The sequence below is a fragment of the Henckelia pumila genome, chromosome 3 (genome assembly GCF_033568475.1).
Source record: "Henckelia pumila isolate YLH828 chromosome 3, ASM3356847v2, whole genome shotgun sequence".
In the NCBI taxonomy this organism is placed as follows: Eukaryota; Viridiplantae; Streptophyta; class Magnoliopsida; order Lamiales; family Gesneriaceae; genus Henckelia; species Henckelia pumila.
Window position 1 is genome coordinate 142,615,731 of NC_133122.1, and position 25,299 is coordinate 142,641,029.

General features: G+C 38.2%; 1 protein-coding gene across 1 annotated transcript; it reads left to right on the plus strand.

Annotated features, from left to right (window-relative positions):
• The first annotated feature begins 633 nt into the window (after positions 1-633).
• Positions 634-20,884, plus strand: LOC140889653 (glucan endo-1,3-beta-glucosidase 8-like). The gene is made up of 3 exons (XM_073297374.1): positions 634-838; positions 19,340-19,604; positions 19,702-20,884. Exons 1-3 carry the CDS (start codon positions 634-636, stop codon positions 20,882-20,884), a joined length of 1,653 nt encoding a protein of 550 aa, XP_073153475.1.
• The last annotated feature ends 4,415 nt before the right edge of the window (positions 20,885-25,299 follow it).

Sequence of the window (25,299 nt, forward strand, 5' to 3'; positions counted from 1 at the left end):
TCATACGAGCGTTTTATGCTCACGTCTCGTACTTTGTGTTTCTGGACACCCTATTCCATGGGGCAGGTTTGCGATTGGACGAGGCGGGTGGTTCCAGGAGGGGCTAGGCAGCGGTTGGTCAGCTGGAGCTTCGCTTAGATTTTTATTTCTGTTGTTATCGGATTGATACAGCTTTTCGATATGGTTGTATAATCTATTTGGTTTTTTACAGATTCCTTGCCTTGGGATTGTAGTATTTGTAATGTTTCCGCAGTTTATTTTGATATCTGTTTAATTAAGTTAATTGCATGCCTAAGTTCTGTTTAGTAGGTGATCCGCCTAAGTTCTGTTTAGTAGGTGATCCGGGTAAGGGTCACTACATTTATGGTATCAGAGCATGCATAGTTTTCTTGGGATTTAGATTCTGCATAAGATAACCATGAGGTAATTTGTGTAGATGGCAGATCGTGACGATCAGAGCAGCCATGGCAGTGTAGGTGGATGCTGGGGAGACGATGACCGAGACCGTCGTCGTGAGCACCTCATCATCGCCATGATGATCAGCGTTTTAGCGTACGCCAATTTCTTTCGATGGGTCCTAAGCCCTTGGTTGGAGGTAAGTCTCCGGAGGATGCGGAGAACTGGTTAGACCGCATGGAGACAAATTTTCAGACGTTCCGTTGCACTGAGGAGCAGAAGATGGAGACGCTGGGATATCTTCTGGAAGGGCGAGCCCGAAAGTGGTGGAGGTTCACTTCTGCACCGTTCTTCACGGCGAGAGGGGTTGCTACTTGGGCTGAGTTTCGCACAGATTTTCAGAAGCTGTATTTTCCTTCTGCACTTTGTCAGGCGAAGGCAGGTGAATTACTGAGTCTGCGACAGGGTGCCATGTCTATTGACGAGTACCAGCAGAAGTTTTTTGATCTTCTATCCTATTGCCCCGAGATTGCTGACAGCTCGGAGATGAAGTATAACCTGTTCCTTTAGGGTCTCAACCCTGAGATTCATGACCGTGTGGCGGTTGGAGATGACATGTCCTACGAGGGTTTGGTGAGCCGAGGACAGCATTTGGAGGAATCGGTCTTTTTCTCAGTCCAGGCCTGCTAGTTCTTTGGGTCCCCGTGCTCAATCTTTCAAGAAGTCTGGATCTACTTCTTCTTCCTCTGGTTCGGCTGGTGTTATCCGTTTTGGGAAGAAGGAGAAGTGTGATCATTGTGGGAAGAACCATCCGTCAGACAAGTGCCGTAGAGCTTCTGGAGCTTGTTTCCGTTGTGGATAGGTGAGTCATCTCCGGAGAGTTTGTCCACTATCTGGGGGAGGCGGTTCTGGTTCTGGATCAGGTTCTCAGGCCACCGTTCAGCAGAGGTCGCAGGGACAGCCTGCTGAGAGTTCTCACTTGAGGCCGCGGGCTTCTGGCCAGGTGTTTGCCTTGAGGCACGACCAGGCCGTGGAGGAGAATGAGAAGGTCATTGCAAGTACATTTCTGTTATATGGTTTACCTGCTCTTGTACTCATTGACACTGGTGCATCTCATTCCTTCATTTCTGCACGTTTTGTTAAGAGACATAAGTTACCTTACATTGTACTAGACGTAGTACTTTCTGTTTCTACTCCGACGGGTCAGTCTGCTCTGGCCAAGCGTCTAGTGATGGGTTGCCCTTTAGAATTCGAGGGTAACATTCTGATTGCGAATCTCATGGTTCTTGCAATGGACGACTTTGATTGCATTCTGGGAATAGATATGTTGACTACCTATCGAGCTTCAGTGGACTGCAATTAGAGATCAGTACGCTTTCATCCAGAGGAGAGTGATAGTTGGTTTTTCTATGGTGAGGGAGCGCGACCCCCGATGCCTTTGGTATCTGCTTTGAGAGCCTATCGAGCTCTAGAGTCTGGCGGGGAAGGTTATCTCATCTATGCAGTTGATTTGTCCGCTGAAAGCGTAGGGATAGAGAGCATTCCGGTCGTGAATTAATTTCCAGATGTATTTCCAGACGAGATTCCGGGTTTACCTCCTGTTAGGGAAGTCGAGTTTGGCATAGAGTTGATGCCAGGTACTTCGCCTATTTCTTGAGCACCATATCATCTGGCTCCGTCAGAGATGCATGAGTTGAAGAATCAGCTACAGGATCTTTTGGACAAGGGGTACATTCATCCTAGTGTATCTCCTTGGGGAGCTCCTGTTCTCTTCGTGAAGAAGAAGGATGGGTCGATGCGGCTGTGCATTGACTATCGTCAGTTGAACCGAGTTACTGTGAAGAACAAGTATCCTTTGCCTCGTATCGATGACTTGTTTGATAAGTTGCAGGGTACTTCAGTCTACTCCAAGATTGACTTGAGATCTGGGTATCATCAGATGAGAGTCCGAGATCAGGACGTAGCCAAGACATCATTTCGTACTCGCTATGGGCATTACGAGTTTCTAGTGATGCCATTTGGTTGACTAATACGCCGGCTATATTTATGGATCTGATGAACCGTGTCTTCAGGGAGTACTTGGATAAGTTTGTCGTCGTCTTCATTGACGACATTCTGGTGTATTCAGGTAATGAGGACGAGCATGTTTCTCACTTACGGGTGGTACTGCAGACTCTTCGGGACGAGCAGTTGTACGCCAAGTTGAGTAAGTGCGAATTCTGGATGAATCGAGTGGTCTTTCTTGGCCATATCATATCCAGGGAAGGGATTTCTGTCGATCCGAGCAAGATTGAGGCTATGCTTAATTGGTCACGTCCGATGACAGCTGCTGAGATCCGTAGTTTTCTGGGTCTAGCAGGGTATTATCGTCGTTTCATTTTGAATTTCTCTCAGTTAGCTCGACCTTTGACGCAGCTTACCCGCAAGGGTGTGGATTTCGAGTGGTCTTCCGAGTGCGAAGAGAATTTCTGTGAGCTTCAATGACGGTTGACTTCTGCGCCGGTGTTGGCATTGCCGTCAGGATCTGGAGGGTATGTGGTGTACACTGATACTTCTCTTCAGGGGTTAGGTTGTGTCCTGTCTCAAAATGGGCATGTGATCGCATATGCTTCTAGACAGCTGAAGCTTCATGAGGATAATTATCCGGTTCATGATTTGGAGTTGGCAGCGATTGTGTTTGCTTTGAAGATCTAGCGTCATTATCTGTATGGCGAGAAATTTGAAATCTTCACCGACCACAAGAGTCTCAAGTATTTGTTCACTCAGGCAGAGTTGAACATGAGGCAGAGACGTTGGATGGACTTGCTTAAGGACTATGATTGCAAAATTAAGTATCATCCGGGAGCTGCTAATCTCACTGTGATGCCTTGAGTCGCAAGGTGCGTCTTTTCGCACTACAAACTTGTTCGATGTCTAGTGCGATTGAGGATTGTTGTTCTTCAGGGTATACCTTCAAGCACAAGAAAGGTATGCAGTGTATCAAGATGTTTGCAATTTTATCTGACCCAGCTTTGTATTCACGAATTCGAGATGCTCAGATGTCTGATTCGAAGACCCAATGTTTGGCTCGCCTAGCCAACGAGGGTAGTACGTCTGGATTTCACTATCAGTCAGATGATTTTCTGTGTTTGTCTGGTAGGCTTGTGATTCCGGAGGATGAAGAGTTGCGAGATGATATTTTGTCTCAGGCGCATCGCACTAAGTTGAGTATTCATCCAGGGAGCAACAAGATGTACAAGGAACGTTTGTATCTTGTTTTACATTCATTACTTAAGATCTTATTTCGAGGACGAAATATCTTAAGTGGGGAGAATGTAGTAGCCCAGTTCCAATTTACAAAATTAATTGGTTAATTATATTTTATTAACAAGAGCACAAGTTAAGATCAAGAACACATGACATGAGTAGCTCGGGTCGGTCATGAGTAGCTCGGGTTGATCATGGTTGTTCAACAATAGCTCGGGCATTGAGGAAGAGCTCGGGCATTGAGCTAGAGCTCGGGCTTGGAGCTAGGGCTCAGGAATGTGTTTGTGCTTGGCTCGGGTCGGGGCTTAGGGTGCTCAAGAAAGTGATGTGCAAGGCCAGGGTAGTGTTCGGTCATGGGAAGAACACATGGTATTCAGGCCAGGATTGGACATGTGGCTGGAGCTAAAACACGATTAGTGTCCTGCTAGGTGTCATGCACTCGATTGACACCTGTCCCAGCTCATCCTCTATAAATAGGAGTTGAGAGTTCGTTCATTTGTACACCATTTCATCTCACCTTAGTTTTACTCGGAACAAAGAGTAGCTCGGGAGCTCGGGAAAGAGTAGCTCGGGAGCTCGGGAAAGAGTAGCTCGGGAGTTCGGGAAGGAGTAGCTCGGGGCTTGACCAGGAGCAGTTCAGGTCGGGCTTGAAGGGAGAGGTCAGGTCGGGTCAGTCTTGAGACCAGGTCGGGTCGGGACTTGGATCTAAGGCAGCTAGGGGTTGTCTTCTTCCAGCTTAGTTCAGACTTCGGTGTTAGGTACGATAGTACTGTTCGAGATATCCTGACTGAGTATGCATGTATTATGTGACTGCATGATTTATATGTCATTGATTTATGCTGCATTCATCTGCATATTGAGCTATCTCCTTCGAGATGTATATTAGTAGGGTTGTACCCTATCCTGTTAGTGGATGGACTTCCATCGATTTGGATCTGGCATATCCACTGGTATATTGGTATGGGAGCCACCTCCTGCAGCGACGGCACAACGTGCTACATACCAGGGCCAGGTCTGTCTCTGTTATCTGATCTTTGACCTCGAGTTATAGGGAGTTCACTTTGCATGCATGTATACTCATACGAGCGTTTTATGCTCACGTCTCGTACTTTATGTTTCTGGACACCCTATTCCATGGGGCAGGTTTGCGATTGGACAAGGCGGGTGGTTCCAGGAGGGGCTAGGCAGCGGTTGGTCAGCTGGAGCTTCGCTTAGATTTTTATTTCTGTTGTTATCGGATTGATACAACTTTTCGATATGGTTGTATAATCTATTTGGTTTTTTTTACAGATTCCTTGCCTTGGGATTGTAGTATTTGTAATGTTTCCGCAGTTTATTCTGATATCTGTTTAATTAAGTTAATTACATGCCTAAGTTCTGTTTAGTAGGTGATCCGCCTAAGTTCTGTTTAGTAGGTGATCCTGGTAAGGGTCACTAAAAAAATCATAATTGAAGGCCTACTTAAAGCAAAAGTAGACATTAGTTAACATCGAATCATCAAAGCAGCTACTTCTAATCACTAGAAAGTAAATAATAAGAAAGCTAGTGATCAACAAACAAATTAGACCATAATTTAAGTTTTCTCTGTTCATGTCCTCACAAATGGAACTCCTCAAATGGAACAAAATCTGACCTTGAACAATAACCTCCTAATGAAGCCATGAGCTGCTAAGTGAACATGAAACAGTAGCAATCATATTAAATGCTGAAACGAATGACAATGAAGAAGCCAAAAGCAAACCTTTCTTTGAAAAATAAGAAGACTCGTAACATATATAAATACTGTAACGCCCCGTTTTTTTTTTTTATCTTAAATGAACTTATTTGAGATAATCAGTATATCAGAGTTCAAGAGCCGACTTGTTTTTTATCAGGGTCTATTTTGCAAATTTTGGAAATTTCAGGGACTAAAGTGCAATTTTGGAGTTTATATATTATCTTGACTTGAGACTAGTTTTCATTCTCTCCATCTTCTTCCTTATTGCACGCCACCTCCATTGAAGCGCCCTTTTGAGATTTCAAGCTTCCAGATTTCCTCCCGAGCTCGATGCGACCGTTGGAAATTAATTCTGAAGGCAGATTAGCGATCACTGCAGCGAGGGCTCCGTTATACCGTAAGTTTTTCTACGATCAGATACATTCTAGTTTTTGGATATTGTTAGAATCGTTCGAGATTCGAGTATGTTGTTCTTGGCAGAGTTCTGATCGTTTATTATCTGTCAGTTTTGAAATAGAGCGACGTTCGGAATTGTTATTATTTTTGGAAGCTATTTTCGAAAGTTTGAGTTTTGAGATTGGTTGGGTTTGAGCTTTTGTTGTTGTATTAGCATTGATTCGTATTGATATCGATATAGAACTGTTGTATGCATTTCCGGTTTGATCATTTATAGCGGTTATGCCGCCGGTTTAAGTTTTTAGGATCTCGAACCGTGTTTGAGTTGTAGAACTTTGGGCATTGGGTTTGTTCGTTGTTGTTAATCATCTTTTGTCTCCGTACAAATTCGTTTGGAGTTGTCGAGACAGAGAAGCAGCAGTCGATCGTCTAGAGTTTGACGAAGAATCGGTAAAGAGATTACCTTGAGCCGATATTGTTTTTAGGTTGTATAGTTTCTGATATAACCTTTTTATTGTAGCTTATCCAGAGTTGGAACTACTTGCATTGAAAGGTAAAAGCAGTCATCGTAGCGGGATAGCATACTCGGGACAGTTGGTTCTTGAGTTTCCCTTAAAATCACATATTTCATCAATATTGTTCTAGCATGTGGAATTGTATTTGTTGATTGATTGAGATTGGTTATGTGGCTTACGTTTTATGTTTTTGTTATGCATTCATCTTGAGCCAACTTTGATTTCAGCGGGCAGAACAACCCTTTTTGTTTAGACGTTTTGGGGGCTATGTTGCGAGTGGCCTGGGTTGTAGAAGTTCACCTAGTGTCAGCATACTCCTCATAGTCGCACCGAAGTCTAGGGGATTGGGATATGTGACGCCACCTCGATTGGGAGAGTCAGTGAGTTGTTACGTGGTCTCATCCTCGGGATCCCAAAAAGCACAGCAGCAATCCCTCGTTTATCAGAATTGATATCCCGATTTAAAGACATGCATTTCATTACATTGGTATTGGTTCATTGTTACCTTGAAAGCATGTTTGTTGTTGTATTACTTGTTATGTTGCTTTTACTGGGATTATCATTCTCACCGGTTATCTGCCTGTTGCTTTGTTTTGTATGTGTACTTGGCAACAGGTGGGGCAGGATCGAGTCAGCGAAGACCTGGTTAACAGCCAGAAGGAGAGTTAGTAGTGGGACTCGGTTTAGAAGTCGAATCAACATGTTTATCTAGTTTAAAATTAAAGCATGTTAGAACTCGAACTTGTTATGTTTTTTATTCGAATTTGTTGTATTCGGATTGTAATCTAGAATCGAAGCATGTGGTGTTGTATCGATTTAGATTCTTGTTTCTCTTAGGCTTGATGAAAGCATGTTTGATTTTGTGTATTCTTTATACCCTATGTTAATGGTTGTATTCGAATGAACGTCGGAAGAAAGCGCGGAATCTTTGTTTTTCAGCCTGGGCATTTTTGCCCAGGTCTGCCGCTTCCGTTTGGGCTCGGGTTGAGCAGCCTGCGCGCGCGCGAGCATGGCTCCTCGCGCAGGAACGAGGCGTTCAAAAAAAAAAAACTTTTGATTGCTTTTAAACTTGGGTTCTGGGGCGATTAATTGTTTTTTAATCCGAGATTAGTTGTTTAGAACCGATGTCTCACATTAAGTGGTATCAAAGCGTTAAGATTCTTGGTTGAACTAGAGTGAGCGGGGTAGTTCGAGTCCGCATGTATTTGCTCCTCGCATGTGTTTGAGTTCTTTAATTGTTTAATTAATACCATGCGAACATGCTTTATTATTTAAGAATTAATTGAATTACATGATGTTGTGATTTAATTTATAAATCATGAACTACTTGAGATATAACTGCTTTTGTTATCGACTGGTATCCGGCATTCCAAGAGGTTGTAAAGGCACCGAATTGTAGCGATTGAGATATCTTGTGTCCTAACCTTTGATTATCAGATGGGTCCTCGTCGAGTAATTAACAGAAACACACCGCCAGTTATTCCTACGACTGAACAAGCTAGCACTGAAGTTGATCAGTTGGATGCTACAGCTACTCCTATGGAAACCTTGCTGAAGAGGTTTTAGTCATTTAATCCGCCGTTGTTGATGGGTACTGAGAACCCAGTTGACTGTGAGAGTTGGTTGGATGATATTGATCAGTTGTTCAATTCCATTGATTACACTGATGACCGTCGAACCAGGTTAGTCATTCATCAGCTTCGTGGTGTGGCCAAGAACTGGTGGATCATGACCAAGAAATCCTTGGAGAACAGAGGTACAGTTGTCGATTGGTCTCTTTTCAAAACTGAGTTTTATAAGAGATTTTTCCCTGTTTCGTACCGAAAGGACAAGGGAGCAGAGTTTGCCAATCTGAGGCAAGGGAATCTGAACATTGAAGAGTACGTAACCAAGTTTGATAGTCTGTTGAGTTTTGCACCACACATTGCCGACAGTGAAGAAGCCAAAGCCGATCAGTTCATCAACGGCTTGAATCCCGACATCTTCACATTGGTGAACACTGCTAGGCCAGATAACTTTGCGGATGCCATGAATCACGCAAAGGGAGCTGAAGCAGGCTTGTGGAGACTAAGAGGTAATCAGATGGTGTCTCAGCAGCAGAGGCAGTCTCAGAACCAACCATATCAGCATCAGAACAAGCCACCTCAGTATCAGAACCAACAGCAGAGGTATGAAGGTGGAAACAGTGGGGGAAACAGAAGGGATGAGTACAAAGCAAGAGGGAAACAGTTCAAAAGGCAGGAAAACAGTTCTTATAGTTCCAGTGGTTCCAAACAGTTCGGTTCAGGACAGAGTTCTGGATCTTCATCCATGTACTGCAGCAAGTGTGGAGGTAGGCACTCACCAGATCACTATGTGGGAGTCTTTGGTAACTGCAACACCTGTCAGCAACCGGGACACTTTTCCAAGGTGTGCCCTTAGCGTAGTAGAGATCGAGCTCAGAGTGGGAGTTCATCTCGATCTACAGCTCAGCCTGAGAGGCAGTCTTCTGCAGTGTACTCTTTCCAGACTCAGCAGCAGAACCGACAGGGAGGTAACTCCAGTGCGAACCAGCCTCCGAGACAACAAGCACGAGTCTTTGCTTTGACAGAGGATCAGGCTCAAGCAGCACCAGATGATGTTATAGCAGGTAACTGTTCGATTTTTGGTTATTCTGCTCATGTTTTGATAGATACAGGTGCTTTCCATTCCTTTATCTCTGAGAAATTTGTGTTATTGCATGCTTTGCCTACTGAGTTGTTGACTACTGTAGTAGCTGTTACTTCACCTTTGGGTGGAGGAATTGTTTCTGTCCGATTAGTCAGGAAATGTGAACTCTGTTTTGAAGGAAATTTGTTAGAATTCGACTGTATTGTACTTGGACTGTCAGATTTTGACAGTATTGTTGGTATAGATGCTTTAACCCAGTACAGGGCAACAGTCGATTGTTTTCTGAAAGTTGTCAGGTTCAGACCTGAAATGACAGACAAGTGGAAATTCTTTGGTAAGGATTCTCGATCTATAATTCCTTTGATTTCAGTGTTATCTATGACTCGTTTGTTACAGAAAGGTGCAGAGGGATTTTTGGTTTATGCAGTTGATGTACTGAAATTTAGCCCTGAATTGGTTGATATACCAGTGGTTAGAGATTTTGCTGATGTGTTTCCGAAAGATGTTCCTGGATTGCCGCATGTTCGAGAGATCGAATTCAGCATCGACTTAGTGCCAAGTACTCAACCCATTTCCAAAGCTCCATATCGTATGACACCTATTGAACTGAAAGAGTTGAAGGAGAAGCTTGAGGATTTGATTGCCAAGGGATACATCAGACTTAGTGTATCGCCTTGGGTGCTCCTGTTCTTTTTGTTCGGAAGAACGATGGTTCTATGCGACTCTGTATCGACTACCGTCAACTGAATTAGGCTACAGTCAAGAACAGATATCCTTTACCCCGAATAGATGACCTTTTTTATCAGCTGCAGGGTTCTTTTGTCTATTCGAATATTGATCTGAGGTCAGGTTATCATCAGCTGAGGGTGCGAGAGGAAGATGTTCCTAAGACCGCATTCAGAACGAGGTATGGTCACTTTGAGTTTATAGTCATGCCGTTTGGTTTGACTAACGCTCCAGCGGTTTTTATGAGTTTGATGAACCGTATCTTTCAGCGTTATTTAGATGAGTTTGTTATTATCTTCATCGATGATATTCTTATCTACTCGAAGAACCGTACTGACCACGCTGAGCATTTGAGGACCGTATTTCAGATTTTACGAGTTGAACAGTTGTTTGCCAAGTTGTCTAAGTGTGAATTCTGGTTGGATCGAGTTGTCTTTCTCGGTCACATTATTTCTGGAGATGGGATTTCTGTCGATCCCAGCAAGATTGAAGCGGTTATGAATTGGCCTAGACCGACATCAGTTCCTGAGATCCAAAGCTTTATGGGTTTATCTGGTTATTATCGCCGATTCATCGAGAGTTTCTCGTCTATTTCCAAGCCGATTACCCAGCTGACACAGAAGAATGCGCCTTTTATCTGGACTACAGATTGTGAGGCTAGCTTTGTTGATCTGAAGAGGAGACTGATCAGTGCTCCGATTCTTTCTATTCCGAAGGGTACTGGAGGTTTCACAGTCTATTGTGATGCTTCTAACCGAGGCTTGGGTTGTGTTCTTATGCAGCATAAGCATGTGATAGCGTATGCATCGAGGCAGCTGAAGCCTCACAAGACTCGTTATCCGATTCATGATCTTGAACTAGCTGCAATTGTTTTTGCTCTGAAGATCTGACGTCACTATCTTTACGGTGAGTCATTTGAGATCTTTTCTAATCATAAAAGTCTTAAGTAATTGTTTTCACAGGCAGAACTGAACATGAGACAGAGAAGATGGTTAGATCTGTTGAAGGATTTCGACTGTGAAATCAAGTATTATCCGGGAAATTCGAATGCAGTTGCAGATGCCTTGAGCCGAAAGCTTTGTTCTTTATCTCTTTCTAATATTGGTGTTTCTCAGTTGATCGATGATTGTTGCACTTCTGGTTTAGAGTTTGAAACAGATAGGAAGACTATCAGAGTATTTGCTATTCAAGCCGAGCCGGAGTTGTTGATTGCGATCAAAGAGGCACAGAGGTCTGATCCGAGCGTTCAGGTTTCAGTAGAGAAAGTCAGATCTGGGCATCAGTCTGAATTCCAGGTTAGAGATGACATTTTGTTCGTGAATAACCGTATTATTGTGCCTGATATTTCGGAGTTGAGACAGTGTATTCTCCGAGAGGCTCATTGCAGTCGGTTCAGTGTTCATCCTGGAGGTCGTAAGATGTACAACGATCTGAAGAATCAATTCTGGTGGAAGAAAATGAAGAGAGATGTTGCGAGGTTTGTATCTCGATGTTTGAACTTCTAGCAAGTGAAAGCAGAGCGGAAGCGACCGGGTGGTCTATTGCACAGTCTATCTGTTCCTGAATGGAAATGGGATCACATTTCCATGGATTTCGTCACGAAGCTACCGCGATCTGTTCGGGGATGCAATGCTATTTGGGTAGTGATCGACCGATTGACGAAGTCTGCTTGTTTTATTCCGTACAGGATGACGTATCGTCATGATCAGATGGTTGAGTTATATGTTAGCAATGTTGTGAGATTGCATGGGGTGCCGAAGTCGATCGTTTCAGACTGAGACCCTAGATTCACGTCGCACTTTTGGCACATTCTTCAGGAGGCACTTGGTACTCGATTGCATCTGAGTACAGCTTATCATCCTCAGACCGATGGACAGTCAGAACGGACTATCCAGACGTTAGAGGATATGCTTCGAGCGGTAGTGCTAGACTTTGGCACTAGTTGGCAAGATTCTTTGCCTCTTGTTGAGTTTTTTTTACAACAACAGCTTCCAAGCGAGTATCGGTATGGCACCTTTTGAGGCTTTGTACGGCAAGAAGTGCCGATATCCTTTGTTTTGGGATGATTTGTTCGAGTCACCTGATTTGGGACCGGATATGCTTAGAGATATGTCAGAGCAAGTTAAGATCATTCAGTCTAGAATGAAGTCAGCTTAGGATAGACATGCGAAGTATGCTAATGTCAAACGCAGACCTCTGAGTTTCGATCAGGGAGACCGAGTCTTTCTGAAGATTTCACCTTTCAGAGGCACCGTTAGATTTGGGAAGAGAGGAAAGTTATCTCTGAGATTCATCGGTCCATACGAGATTCTCGAGAAGATAGACGATCTTGCCTACAGACTTGCACTTCCTCCGTCTTTATCTGGTATTCACGATGTTTTTCATGTCTTTATGCTGCGGAAGTATCATCCATATCCTTGTCATATTCTTCAGCCTGACAAAGCCAAGTTAGATGAGACTTTGAGCTACTTTGAGCGACCGATTCAGATCCTTGATCGGAAAGAGAAGCAACTCAGAACCAAGCTGATTCCATTGGTGAAGGTGTAGTGGAGCCGTCACGGGGTCGAGGAAGCGACTTGGGAGACAGAATCCGACATGAGACAATATTTTCCTGAGTTATTCGGATGACGTGAGTTCTTCTTACTGTTTTCAAGTCTTTATTCTATCTTATAAGTTGCGATTCTTATTGATTTCGAGGACGAAATCTCTTCTTAGAGGGGGAGAGTTGTAACGCCCCGTTTTTTTTTTTTTTTTTATCTTAAATGAACTTATTTGAGATAATTAGTATTCCAGAGTTCAAGAGCCGACTTGTTTTTTATCAGGGTCTATTTTGCAAATTTTGGAAATTTCAGGGACTAAAGTGCAATTTTGGAGTTTTATATATTATCTTGACTTGAGACTAGTCTTCATTCTCTCCATCTTCTTCCTCCTTGCACGCCACCTCCATTGAAGCGCCCTTTTGAGATTTCAAGCTTCCAGATTTCCTCCCGAGCTCGATGCGGCCATTGGAAATTAATTCTGAAGGCAGATTAGCGATCACTGCAGCGAGGGCTCCGTTATACCGTAAGTTTTTCTACGATCAGATACATTCTAGTTTTTGGATGTTGTTAGAATCGTTCGAGATTCGAGTATGTTGTTCTTGGCAGAGTTCTGATCGTTTATTATCTGTCAGTTTTGAAATAGAGCGACGTTCGGAATTGTTATTATTTTTGGAAGTTATTTTCGAAAGTTTGAGTTTTGAGATTGGTTGGGTTTGAGCTTTTGTTGTTGTATTAGCATTGATTCGTATTGATATCGATATTGAACTGCTGTCTGCATTTCCGGTTTGATCATTTATAGCCGTTATGCCGCCGGTTTAAGTTTTGAGGATTTCAAACCGTGTTTGAGTTGTAGAACTTTGGGCATTGGGTTTGTTCGTTGTTGTTGATCATATTTTGTCTCCGTACAGATTCGTTTGGAGTTGTCGAGACAGAGAAGCAGCAGTCGATCGTCTAGAGTTTGACAAAGAATCGGTAAAGAGATTACCTTGAGTCGATATTGTTGTTAGGTTGTATAGTTTCTGATATAACCTTTTTATTGTAGCTTATCCAGAGTTGGAACTACTTGCATTGAAAGGTAAAAGCAGTCATCGTAGCGGGATAGCATACTCGGGACAGTTGGTTCTCGAGTTTCCCTAAAAATCACATATTGCATCAATATTGTTCTAGCATGTGGAACTGTATTTGTTGATTGATTGAGATTGGTTATGTGGCTTACGTTTTATGTTTCTGTTATGCATTCATCTTGAGCCAACTTTGATTTCAGCGGGCAGAACAGCCCTTTTTGTTTAGACGTTTTGGGGGCTATGTTGCGAGTGGACTGGGTTGTAAAAGTTCACCTAGTGTCAGCATACTCCTCATAGTCGCACCGAAGTCTAGAGGATTGGGATACGTGACGCCACCTCGATTGGGAGAGTCGGTGAGTCATTACGTGGTCTCATCCTCGGGATCCCAAAAAGCACAACAGCAATCCCTCGTTTATCAGAATTGATATCCCGATTTAAAGACATGCATTTCATTACGTTGGTATTGGTTCGTTGTTACCTTGAAAGCATGTTTGTTGTTGTATTACTTGTTATGTTGTTTTTACTGGGATTATCATTCTCACCGGTTATCCGGCTATTGCTTTGTTTTATATGTGTACTTGGCAACAGATGGGGCATGATCAAGTCAGCGAAGACCTGGTTAACAGCAAGAGGGAGAGTTAGTAGTGGGACTCGGTTTAGAAGTCGAATCAACATGTTTATCTAGTTTAAGATTGAAGCATGTTAGAACTCGAACTTGTTATGTTTGTTATTCGAATTTGTTGTATTCGGATTGTAATCTAGAATCGAAGCATGTGGTGTTGTATCGATTTAGATTCTTGTTTCTCTTAGGCTTGATGAAAGCATGTTTGATTTTGTGTATTCTCTATACCCTGTGTTAATGGTTGTATTCGAATGCACGTCGGAAGCAAGCGCGGAATCTTTGTTTTTCAGCCTGGGCATTTCTGCCCAGGTCTGCCGCGCGCGAGCGAGGTGGTGCCTCACGCGCGCGAGCGTGGCTTCCCGGAGGGTTCGGGTTTGTTGGCCCGCGCGCGCTAGCATGGCACCTCGCGCGGGCACGAGCCCCCGTTTGGGCTCGGGTTGAGCAGCCTGCGCTCGCGCGAGCATGGCTCCTCGTGCGGGCGCGAGGCGTTCAAAAAAAAAAACTTTTGATTGCTTTTAAACTTGGGTTCTGGGTCGATTAATTGTTGTTTAATCCAAGATTAGTTGTTTAAAACCGAGGTCTCACAAATACGCATATCCATCACAACAATAGAAGTAACACTAAACTATGTGATACTTCATAAATCTAGCTATAGAGCAAACCTACTGATGCCATTGTTACCATAAAATTTTCAAATACAAGTCGGAGAATCCACCATGGGTACTTGTATCTGATGCAGTCAAAACCTTGCAGAACGAGTGCACTGCAGGTTTAGGAGGCTCCTCCGGGGAGTTATCAAAGCTTCTTGGCTCAGTCTGCTGCAAATATGGGAACAAATTTATGGCTTAAATCGAAGATGAAGATGTAAGGAACAAATTTTATATTAGAAACTCAATTGTCTCTAGTCGTCTGAGTAGCACAAAAATCCAAATCAAAGGGAAGTAATTATTAAGTTAGTATAAAATTCCACAAAATTAACAAACCATCATACCATTAGAATTGAACTTGACATGTCATTTGTCGACATCTTGATTTGTTGGTCCCTGAGCTTCCGTGTAGGAAGCTATGACACTCACTACTGGAGCGGTGATATCAGGCTGAAATTACAACATGAAAATTTATCAAACCCCTTTTTATATGAAAGGGAAGTACTTATTAAGTTAGTTAATTTGATGTCAAAAAAACCTTTAGTATTTCTGGTGTGATGGTGCTAGGACCCTTGGACAAAAAGGTCGCCATGGATGGAGCTGGTTTTGTACCTAATTGAGTTTGGATCGGGTGATAGAAGATACACCAGACATGCGGTAAGAGTTGCTAAATTTTCATTTTAATCCCTACAAATGAAAGCAGGGGATATATCTTGGGTCTTGATTAAGAGGAGAGGCGAGTAGTGCTAACCTCGTGGAATTAACGTAAGAAAAAAGGGCAAGTCATCGATATAATTGATATGTGAAGCGGGTAGGACATGAGGATCATCAATAATTTCATAACAAGAAGCCTGATTGTTGGCTAAAACCATTCCCACTGATCCAGCTAAGGCCGCTTGCTATCCTTTGTCGACCCTCATGTTTTCTCCTCGTAGGCAGACCAAGATTTTCCCCTTCACCTTTTCTGGGTCAGAGTTCCAGCTTGACAAAGAATCCTGGATCAAAGTTATTTTGCAAATCCGTTATCAGTAAAAAACACTCTCCAACACAAGTAAAATAGGCATTTTTGTGCTCTTACGCCTTTTCAGCAGACACATTAGCGGCATTAGCGAATGCAACAGAAATTATGAGGAAGAACTTATAATTTTACTTCATACAAATCAACGAAGAAAGTAATGCATCCCAAGAACACAAAACCGACAGATCTTCAACTGATATGGAAAAAAAAACCAAAAAAATAGAAAAACGTGGAACAGAGAAAGACTGGACTATGCTCGAAATATCTTGAGGTTAGGTTAAGAGCAACTTACAACCGAAAATCAAAGCAAACTCGCACAAGAAAGATTGAGAACAACGCGTGTAGTAGGTCACCGAACAAGACTTCGAGCAGATCGATTCCTTGCTCAAAAATTATGATTTATTGCTTAAATCGAAGCTAGATATGGGTTAAATCAAAGATGGAGATGGCTTAAATCGAAGCTGGAGATGTTTCGGGTGATCGATCGGTGGCTAAGGCGCCGAATCTGAGCTGGTTCGGAGGGGCGACGGGTTTGGACTAGGGTTTGGGCTTCTCTTTTCTTTCCTTTCTTCATTCTTCCCTTAAGAGTGTAGAGACGATGTAGGTTATATGTGCTATATATATATATATATATTTACGGTTGTCGTTTTTCATTAAAATACGGCCAACGACAACGATTTTTGTAAAAACCGTTGTTAAAGGTCAAAAGACAACAGTTTGTCTATAAAACCGTTGTCTTTTTAGTGTGGTTAATTAACATATTTGTTGTAGTGCTTTTATGTTGTAGGCTTATTACTTGTTTTGTGATGTCTGATCTTTGAAGCCTCGCTACGTCCCAAAGAAAAAGAAGATCTTTTGTGATGTCTTGATATAGCAGAGGAGTTGCTGTCTGTGCAATGTTGTTAGTACAATCATTTTGTCTAAATTGATGTTTTTAAACTTAATTTACTCGAACGTTTGTGGTTTATGACTAGTGTTTTTGTTATTGGAACATACATAGATTATGAACAGTTTGTAAAAATTGTACGTAATTTTGATCAACTAATTGCATATTTTATGATGTTTTAAATATTATGGACAGCTATTTTTTGTAAATTGATCGTTAAATGCGCGTTGGATTTGGTTTTAATATAAAAGACAACGGTTTAAAATCGTAGTCTTTTACGACAAAAGAATACAGTTTAAAACCGTTGTGTTTTACGACAAAAGACTACGGTATTTAACGACAAAAGACTACGATTTAAAGCCATTGTGTTTGAAGAGAAAATACTACGGTTTATATGACAAAAGACTACAGTTTCAAACCGTTGTGTTTTTCAACAAATGACTACGATTTTAATATAAAAAACAACGGTTTAAAACCATAGTTGTTTACGATAAAAGAATACGGTTTAAAACCGTTGTGGTTTACAATGAAAGACTACAGCTTTTACGACATAAGACTACGGTTTTAAACCATAGTCTTTTACGACATAAGTCTACGGTTTAAAACCATAGTCTATTATCTCACTTTTAACTTACATAACGTTTAACATCGGTTTTACAATCCTAATTAACTACGTTTTTACACCGTAGTCGTTGACGACATACGACTACGGTTTAAAACCGTAGTTTTTTACGATAAAAGACTACGATTTTAAACCGTAGTCTATGAGCGCAATTTTAACTACATAGCGTTTAACATCGGTTTTACAATCCCATTTAACTACGTTTTTTCACCGTAGTCTTTCAGTTTTTTTTGTTGTAGTGTCAATTTTATAATATTTTCAATTGCAAACTAAAAATATATATCTTATTTTGTTATAGAAGAATGAATATATATGGAAATATCAATTAATGAAACGTCATTAGCCTTCAATTATCAATGAAGACAAATAAAAGAAGAGTAATACTTTTGTGAGACGGTATCATCTGTGAGACGGGTCAACCCTGCTTATATTTATAATAATAAGTAATATTTTTTTGAATAAAATGTAATATTTATTAATGGATAACCCATATAAGAGACACGTATAAAAAAATGACAATTGAAACCGTCTCATAGGAGTATTTGTCATAAAAAATATTGGTGCATGGTAAATGGTGATTTTTTTTCCTTCATGTATTTTAATAAAATATGAAAAATTACAAATTTGGTTTTGTATGTTTGTCACTTTGCGATTTTGATCATCTATGTTTTCATATTTCAATTTTAGTCCTGCATGTTCTGATTTTTGGCAATTTCGATAATTTTTATTCGAAAATTCTTACGTAAAACTGAACACGTCACCTCCACATCAGCACTGAATTGGTGTGACATCAGCTCCACGAAAAAAGGACTAAAATTTTCCAAAATAATAATAAAAATAGCAGATTAAAACTAAAATCTAAAAATACAAATGACTTATATCTCAAAATGATAAATATATATGACTAAACAAGACATTTTCCCATAAAATATTACCACATGAAATCAGTTTTTTCCACTTTCCTTTAATCATATATGTTTATAATTAAAGTGTCATTCTATGATGATATCACAATTCACATATAATCAAAATTTTGTACTACTGACTGATTCAATCATTATTTCTTAAACATGTATAATAGTAATTTGTACACATGTATATTTGAGATATTGTTTTCATCACTTCGATCTTTTTCGTAATTGATATATTATATGTTACCAAATAACACAAAAACTTCATTAAAACACTCATATATATGTCTCAATTTTGTGAAACCATGGATTTCCGATCCAACTCAACTTATGAAAATTATTTTTTTATCAAAAGTTTTAATTTAATTAAAAATATGGATTTATATAATTTGTCTTACAGATGTAGATCTGGTTACTCACAAAATAATAGGTAAAATGAAAAATATTAATGGAGAGCTGTAAACTCATGATTATTATTTTTTATGATTGGATTTTTTTTATTATAATGTAAAACTAATATTTCTTAATTACGTAGCTAACGTTGATGACTCAATTTGTATTGTACCATAATTAACTATGACTAGCTGATCATCATGTCATTTGCAATACGTGTGATCATATAAAACTAATCTTTGTTTGTATTTTAAAATTTTTAGATTAGATGGTTTGTTTTTTGTTTTTTTTAAATGAGATTAGTTATCTATCACTCTTAAAATTTAAGTCCTAAAAATAACATGAAAATTAATTAATATAAAAATTTATATATATACGCATCGCGTGCAAAAGACCCTAAGGTAGTATATATAATTTTTCAGATGTTCTCTCATTAACCGCTAAATGATTGAATATATGGGACCGTTGCTTTGATATTTACTACATCATATATATTTTATCAAAGTTATTCTCTTGTATTTTTCTTGATTGATCATTGATGTGAAGGAGATTTTTTTAATTAGTCAATCCAAAGAGTATATATAAACTATAATATCCCAAAAAATATATATAATGACTATTTATAGAAAGCGTTAAAATGTATGTACGTATGATATATTCTCGCCGGGCCCCTTGGTCAAAAAAAAAAATTCTCTATCCTCCAAAAATTCACCTGAATATATTATATGTAAGATCCTCTGTGGTCCATAAAAACCTCTGGTAAATCATCTCTTTACGTCTTAAAACACCATTAATTAACTCCAATTATGTCGCGGATATATACCCATGCACTCTGATCAGACCCCTTCAAAATATTCCCCATAATATTTTTTTTCCCAGAGAGGAGAAATTAAACCTAGCTACACAATCATGATCAAGAAGTCATTATTAATGTTTGCACGGGGTGTGTGCATGATCATGATTTTATGGTCATACAATTATTCATGCGCAGATGCATTTATCGGCATAAACTGGGGAAGATTAAGCTCCCAGAAATTGGTCCCTTCCATGGTTGTCGATTTGCTGTTACAGAATGGGATCCAAGACGTGAGGATTTTTCAGCAAGCAGAAAATGTTTTGGAGGCTTTCTATGGAAGTGGTATCAGTGCTACCCTCGGTCTCGCTAATACGTTGTTGCAAGATTATGTAAACGAAACTAGATTGAATGGGTGGATAAAGGACAAGATTATCAAGTACCAAGATGTAATGACGTTTCGGTATGTTGTCCATTATATATTCGTCTTATATTGTCCGTCAACATTTGATATGTATGATGGATGATGAGTAATTAATTAATTAATTTTCTGCATGCAGGTACGTGACGGTGGGAACTAATCCCTTTTCTCCAGCATTCCAGGGCAAAATTTTCTTTGACGCAGTACAAGTGGTAAGGAACATGCAGAGACAGCTTAACCTACTCAGCGTATCAGAAATCAAGGCAACCATCCCAAACTACATAGATGTAATCACTTTCTCAAACACTTTGAGGCCATCGGAAGCCGATTTCCGGGACGATATAAAAGAGAAAATGGTAGAATACGTAACGATCCTCAATGAAAACAAGGCCCCTTTCTTCTTGAGCATGTACCCCATCCACTTCGTGATCAACAACAGCTTGGATTTCGATTTCGCATTTATGGACAACAAATCCAGTTACTCCATAAACGACACCAACGCCAAGAAATACACAAACGTATTCGAGTTATTATACGACTCATGCCATTGGGCTCTGGCTAAGGCCAACGCGAGCCAAGTGAAAATCGTGATCGGAGCCATCGGTTGGCCTACGGATAGTTACCCGGGAGCCAACGTCACGAGCGCGGAACGCTTTTACAAATCCTTTCTCCCATACATCTACAGCGGAAGAGGCACGCCTATGAGACCCGACGAGGAGATCGACATTTTCATAAACAACCTGTCGGATGAAAACCGGATGACCATCCAGTTGGGTGGGTTCCAGCGTCACTGGGGGATCTATAAATTCAACGGGGAGCCCAAATACGCCATCGATTTCTCCGGACATGGAAGATACGTCGTCCCCAGCAAGGCTAAAGGAGTGACGTCCATGCCCAATAGGTGGTGCGTGTTTAATGGGAACATGGACGACCCCAAGAGAGTGCAGTTCTTGAGGACAATGGCGTGCAACGTAACGGATTGCTCCAGTTTGGATGATGGCGGATCGTGCTCCAATTTAACTTACACGGACAAGATTTCTTACGCCTTCAACAGGTACTTCCAGGCGCAGGGGCAGTCGTCGGAGACGTCCGAAGAAGAATGCTACATGGGCGGGTTGGGGAAGGTGGTGTCGGAGAATCCGTCCAACGGGAAGTGCGTGTTCCCCGTCGAGATTTTGTCGGCGGAATACGCCGTTCAAGGAGCAACGTTCGGCGAGGACAGCGGCGGGGAGAGAGTACAGTATGATCGGATGATATCTGCGTCCGTTGGGCTTGTAGCCTTTACTGTGTTTTGGATTATTGGCAGTGCTTGCAACCTCTGAAAAAAAAGAAAGAAAGTGGTTATGAAAAAATCCAATAATTACTCGTTGCAAACAATATCCAATGGTGCAGAATTGAGACGAGAGATTTTGTGGATATCACTAAATGAAGGATTTATGCATCTGTTGGTTTATGAATGAAGTATGTGCGTAGAAAGGCTGATCTGTACACTAATAATGTATCTGGTTGGGTTTTATTTGGTTTAGTTTCGAAAGCTCGTCGTACATGTGCTTGAAACTTGAAAATTCTAGTATGTAAATGGGTGTAATTGCGATTTTGATCATTTATATATATAATTCAGTTTTTGTCAAATATTTTTACTTCTTTTTTAAGTTTAGTAATATTTTAATATTTTATCACCAAAATATGCACATACGTACGTGTGATACGGGTAACCAACTAATTCATATATATATAAAATCGATTCGACTCATATTAACAAAGAAAACAATATTTTTGATTTGTTTTATAGGTTGGTTTGGGTAGACCTCATTTTATAAAATTGATTCGTGAGACTAGAGTTTTAATGTTAATATATTATAAGTAGGGGTGTATTTTTGATATACCGTATTCAAAATATTGGTATGAAAAAAATTAATACCGACACCAATATCGAAATTTCAAAATTTTGGTATGAAAAAAATCCATATTGATACTGTACAAATATCCAAAAAAAATTCGATATTCTAAAAAAATGTTTATATATCGAAAAAATTTCGGTACGGTATCCCGAAAACTCGGTATTTTAGTTCGGTATCCCAGCTCTAATTATAAGTGTTGTAAATCATGATCGAATGCATGTGTATATGAGGCTTACTATAATATTATATTTTTTTAAAAGGTTTCCTTCGAAAATTCTAGTTGATGAATATCAAACGACCAGAGGCGGACCTCCTATCCCACTCTTGCCCGGCAGACTCTTGCCCATATTTTGTTTATACATATAGCATATACTTCAAATTTTGTGGCAGTAAGAATTGTATGATCATAGTCTTTATTCTACGTCTTCACCAATTACTTAATATGTTAATGCTCTAGTCATTTTTGTTATTATTCTTTACATATTATCATGGATTTTTTATTGTAAAAAAATCTGGAGATGCATGCCAATATTTATCTAATATAAAATTTAGGTGGAAATCTTAAAAGAATCCAAAATCGAATGTGTCTTTGTTTTCAATAAATTGATTAGTTCAATTTTCAAGTCTATTTTCCTGAATAAATTGATAAAATTTTCACTTTCGAAATATCATTATTTAAAAAATATGTATTCATTTCATTATTTATAAATTAAGTTATAAAATTAGTAATACATTTTTTTCGGATATGATTAATACTTTAATTGAATATCTTGTGAGACGGTCTCACGGATATAAATCCGTGTGACGGATCGACCTGCCCTTATTTAAAATGAAAAATAATATTTTTGATATAAAAAATAATATTTTTCATGTGTCGGGCCAAATAGAATATCTGTCTTACAAAATTTACCAACCATCTTACGAAAATTTTTGTGACTTTTAATTTATAAGACAATGAGTTTATTTTTGGAAAACAATAAGTTTACATGATAATATTAGATATTATAGGTTTGATATGTACAATTTTGTATTTAATCATTATTATATTATTTAGCCAGCTTTGACTATTAGATTAATTGCGAATAAAATTTTGCCCACTAAATAATTTTTTTCTCAATACGCCCCTGCAAACGACATTATGGGAGTCCAATGAATACGAAATCATGACAAGTTGACAACGTTTTGGTTTTACGTCTTATTACAATTTTTTTCTAGACCAACGTCTTATTAATTACTTTTATATCATAACCGGCCTGTTTATCTTAAATAAAAATAATTTCCAGTTTTCCCCACAAACAAAATTTAATTATCACATATCTTACTATTTAATTATACTATTATTAAGGGAAGGACGTTGTCACGTTGATATATATTTAGCTAACTTTTGGTAAAGTTTTTTTTCAATTCCAAAATTACTTCTCACATATTTGATTATAATGTGTATAATTTTATTCGTTAATTTAACTCTTTCAAAAAAGAAAAATGATTATATTTTATTTAATGTATCATATTATACATGCAATGTATATGTTTTTATCGGGTGAGGATCCTATGCTGTGCAGAGGATACCGCACCCCGTGCTGCGTTTGATGGCCACTCTTCCCTTTTTCTTTTCTTTTTTTCCTAAAAAAAGAAATTTGTTTTTATTTTAATTTGGCTTTTAAAAACATGTGTTCCAAACATTTCTTGAATTAATTAATTCCAATAAAATGAATATAAATAATAATTAGTCTTGATATATCGAAATTTTAGCACGCATATAATTAGCATATCGATTATACAGAAATTTCGATACGATATCGGTGCATATCATTTAAATTGAAAAAACTTAAATATTTTTTAATTTATAAAATTTATTATTTAAAAATATTATATATATTTTTTGTTTATATATAGTGTTTCTGTATTTTGATATATGCTAAAATTTTCAAATTCCATATCATTATCGTATCGAAAAATTCGGTATATAACGGAATTAATTATTATTTTAACTTAAAAATTAAATTTAAAAATTATTTAATTAAAATATAACTTTTAAAATAATGAACATATTAGTTATTATTAAATTTATGTTATATGAAATCATATATACAATTATAAAGTTCAATCAAAAATTTTAAAAGTAAATATTATTATATTAATAATAATATTTTTATCAGTTAACAATTTCGATATGATAACTGTACGTATCAAATTTAAAAATTTTGGTACATAATGAAATATCAAAAAATATATATAAATAAATAATATATAATATTTTTAAACAATATATTTATAATTTATAAAAAAAATACAACTTTGTTTTTCAATATATAATTGTATATGCTTCCAGAATTTTAGTATAATAATTAAGTATGCAAATTATACATATAAATTTTTTTGATATATTAAGAGTTATTATTTTCATCTAAATTTTGGTACAATCGATGCTAATTATACATACAAAATTTTTAATATACCGAAACTAATTATTATTTTTAGTGATTTATTGTAATTAATGAATTCAACAAACCAAAATTTAAAACCAATGTTTTTACCAAAAAAAAACCAAATTTGTTTAACGAAAAAACCCAATTTAAAACCTAATTTAAAATAAAAGATAAAATTTAAAAAAAAACATAAAGAGGTATGGCCATCAAATATATATATATATATATAAATTTGGAGTCATTATGCTGATTAACTTTTAATTGATTTGATGATATTTTATTTAAAATTATAATTATACCCTCATTATTTTGCATTATTGATATTTTTTCACAAAAACTTTTATATATGAAAAACCGATGCACATGTCAATTTTGTGATAATGATCTACTGCTCAATCCGACTCATTAAAAATTATTATTTTTATTCAAATTAAAGTATGAAAATAGAATATCAAATCACAAATCGACAAAATTATATGACCAAAAAAACACACACACACACAGTTTTCCATTATAATAAATACTTTGTCTTCTTACTTAAAAAAATACATTGTCTTGTCACCGACAATACTAACATAGTGATGGATATTCCTCATGTATTTGATGTCACGACGTCAGTTTGGTGAAAAATGACTAAAATTGTGGGAAAATATATGCATGTTGATTTGTATAATAAGGCATGAAATGACCAATTATATGATTACAAAAAACATATATATATATATATATATACAAATTACTGGACCATGATCAAATATATTTTCTCTACGCTAAAACTAACATCTCGTTAACGGCGAAATGAGAGTATCTTTAATATTTAATAATACATAAATTCCTTAGAATTAAAATTGTTTAATTTGGTCATTTTAATTAGTAATTTAGTGGACTTAATTACCCTTTCATTTTATTTATTAAAAAAATACAGGGAAGGAATGGACGTAATATCAACAACACATGCATTTTAAAATTAAAATCCCAACAAAACCCACTCTCTCTTTTCATGCCCATGTTTTTCTTCCTCCAACTATATATATTCGTATAATTTTTAATTTTTCCTACCTATCATTTCGTTTCAAAATTGCATTTAAAAATACAATTAATCTGAATTTGAATATTAACTTATATATACAAGTTTTTTTTTTGTTGGGTTTTGTCATCATATTTTTTTTTTTTATATGTAACGAGAGTATACTACTTAATAATAAAAATATTATCATATCTATTTATAGAAAGTGTTAAAACGTACGTACATACGTATACGGTATATTCTCCATCCTCGAAAAATCAACCTGAACATGTAGTACAAGATCCTCTGGCATATCCTTAAAAACCTCTGGTAAATCGTCTCTTTACTTGTCAAAACACCATTAATCTCCTGCTATATCTGCGTATATATAACCCATGCAT

Bases quoted from the DNA above. Each gene is read 5' to 3' on its own strand.
- LOC140889653 (XM_073297374.1), top strand. From the start codon at position 634: ATGGAGACAAATTTTCAGACGTTCCGTTGCACTGAGGAGCAGAAGATG. The intron at 839-19,339 runs GTGAATTACTGA...ATTCATGCGCAG, and splicing joins ACTTTGTCAGGCGAAGGCAG to ATGCATTTATCGGCATAAAC. The intron at 19,605-19,701 runs GTATGTTGTCCA...TTCTGCATGCAG, and splicing joins CAAGATGTAATGACGTTTCG to GTACGTGACGGTGGGAACTA.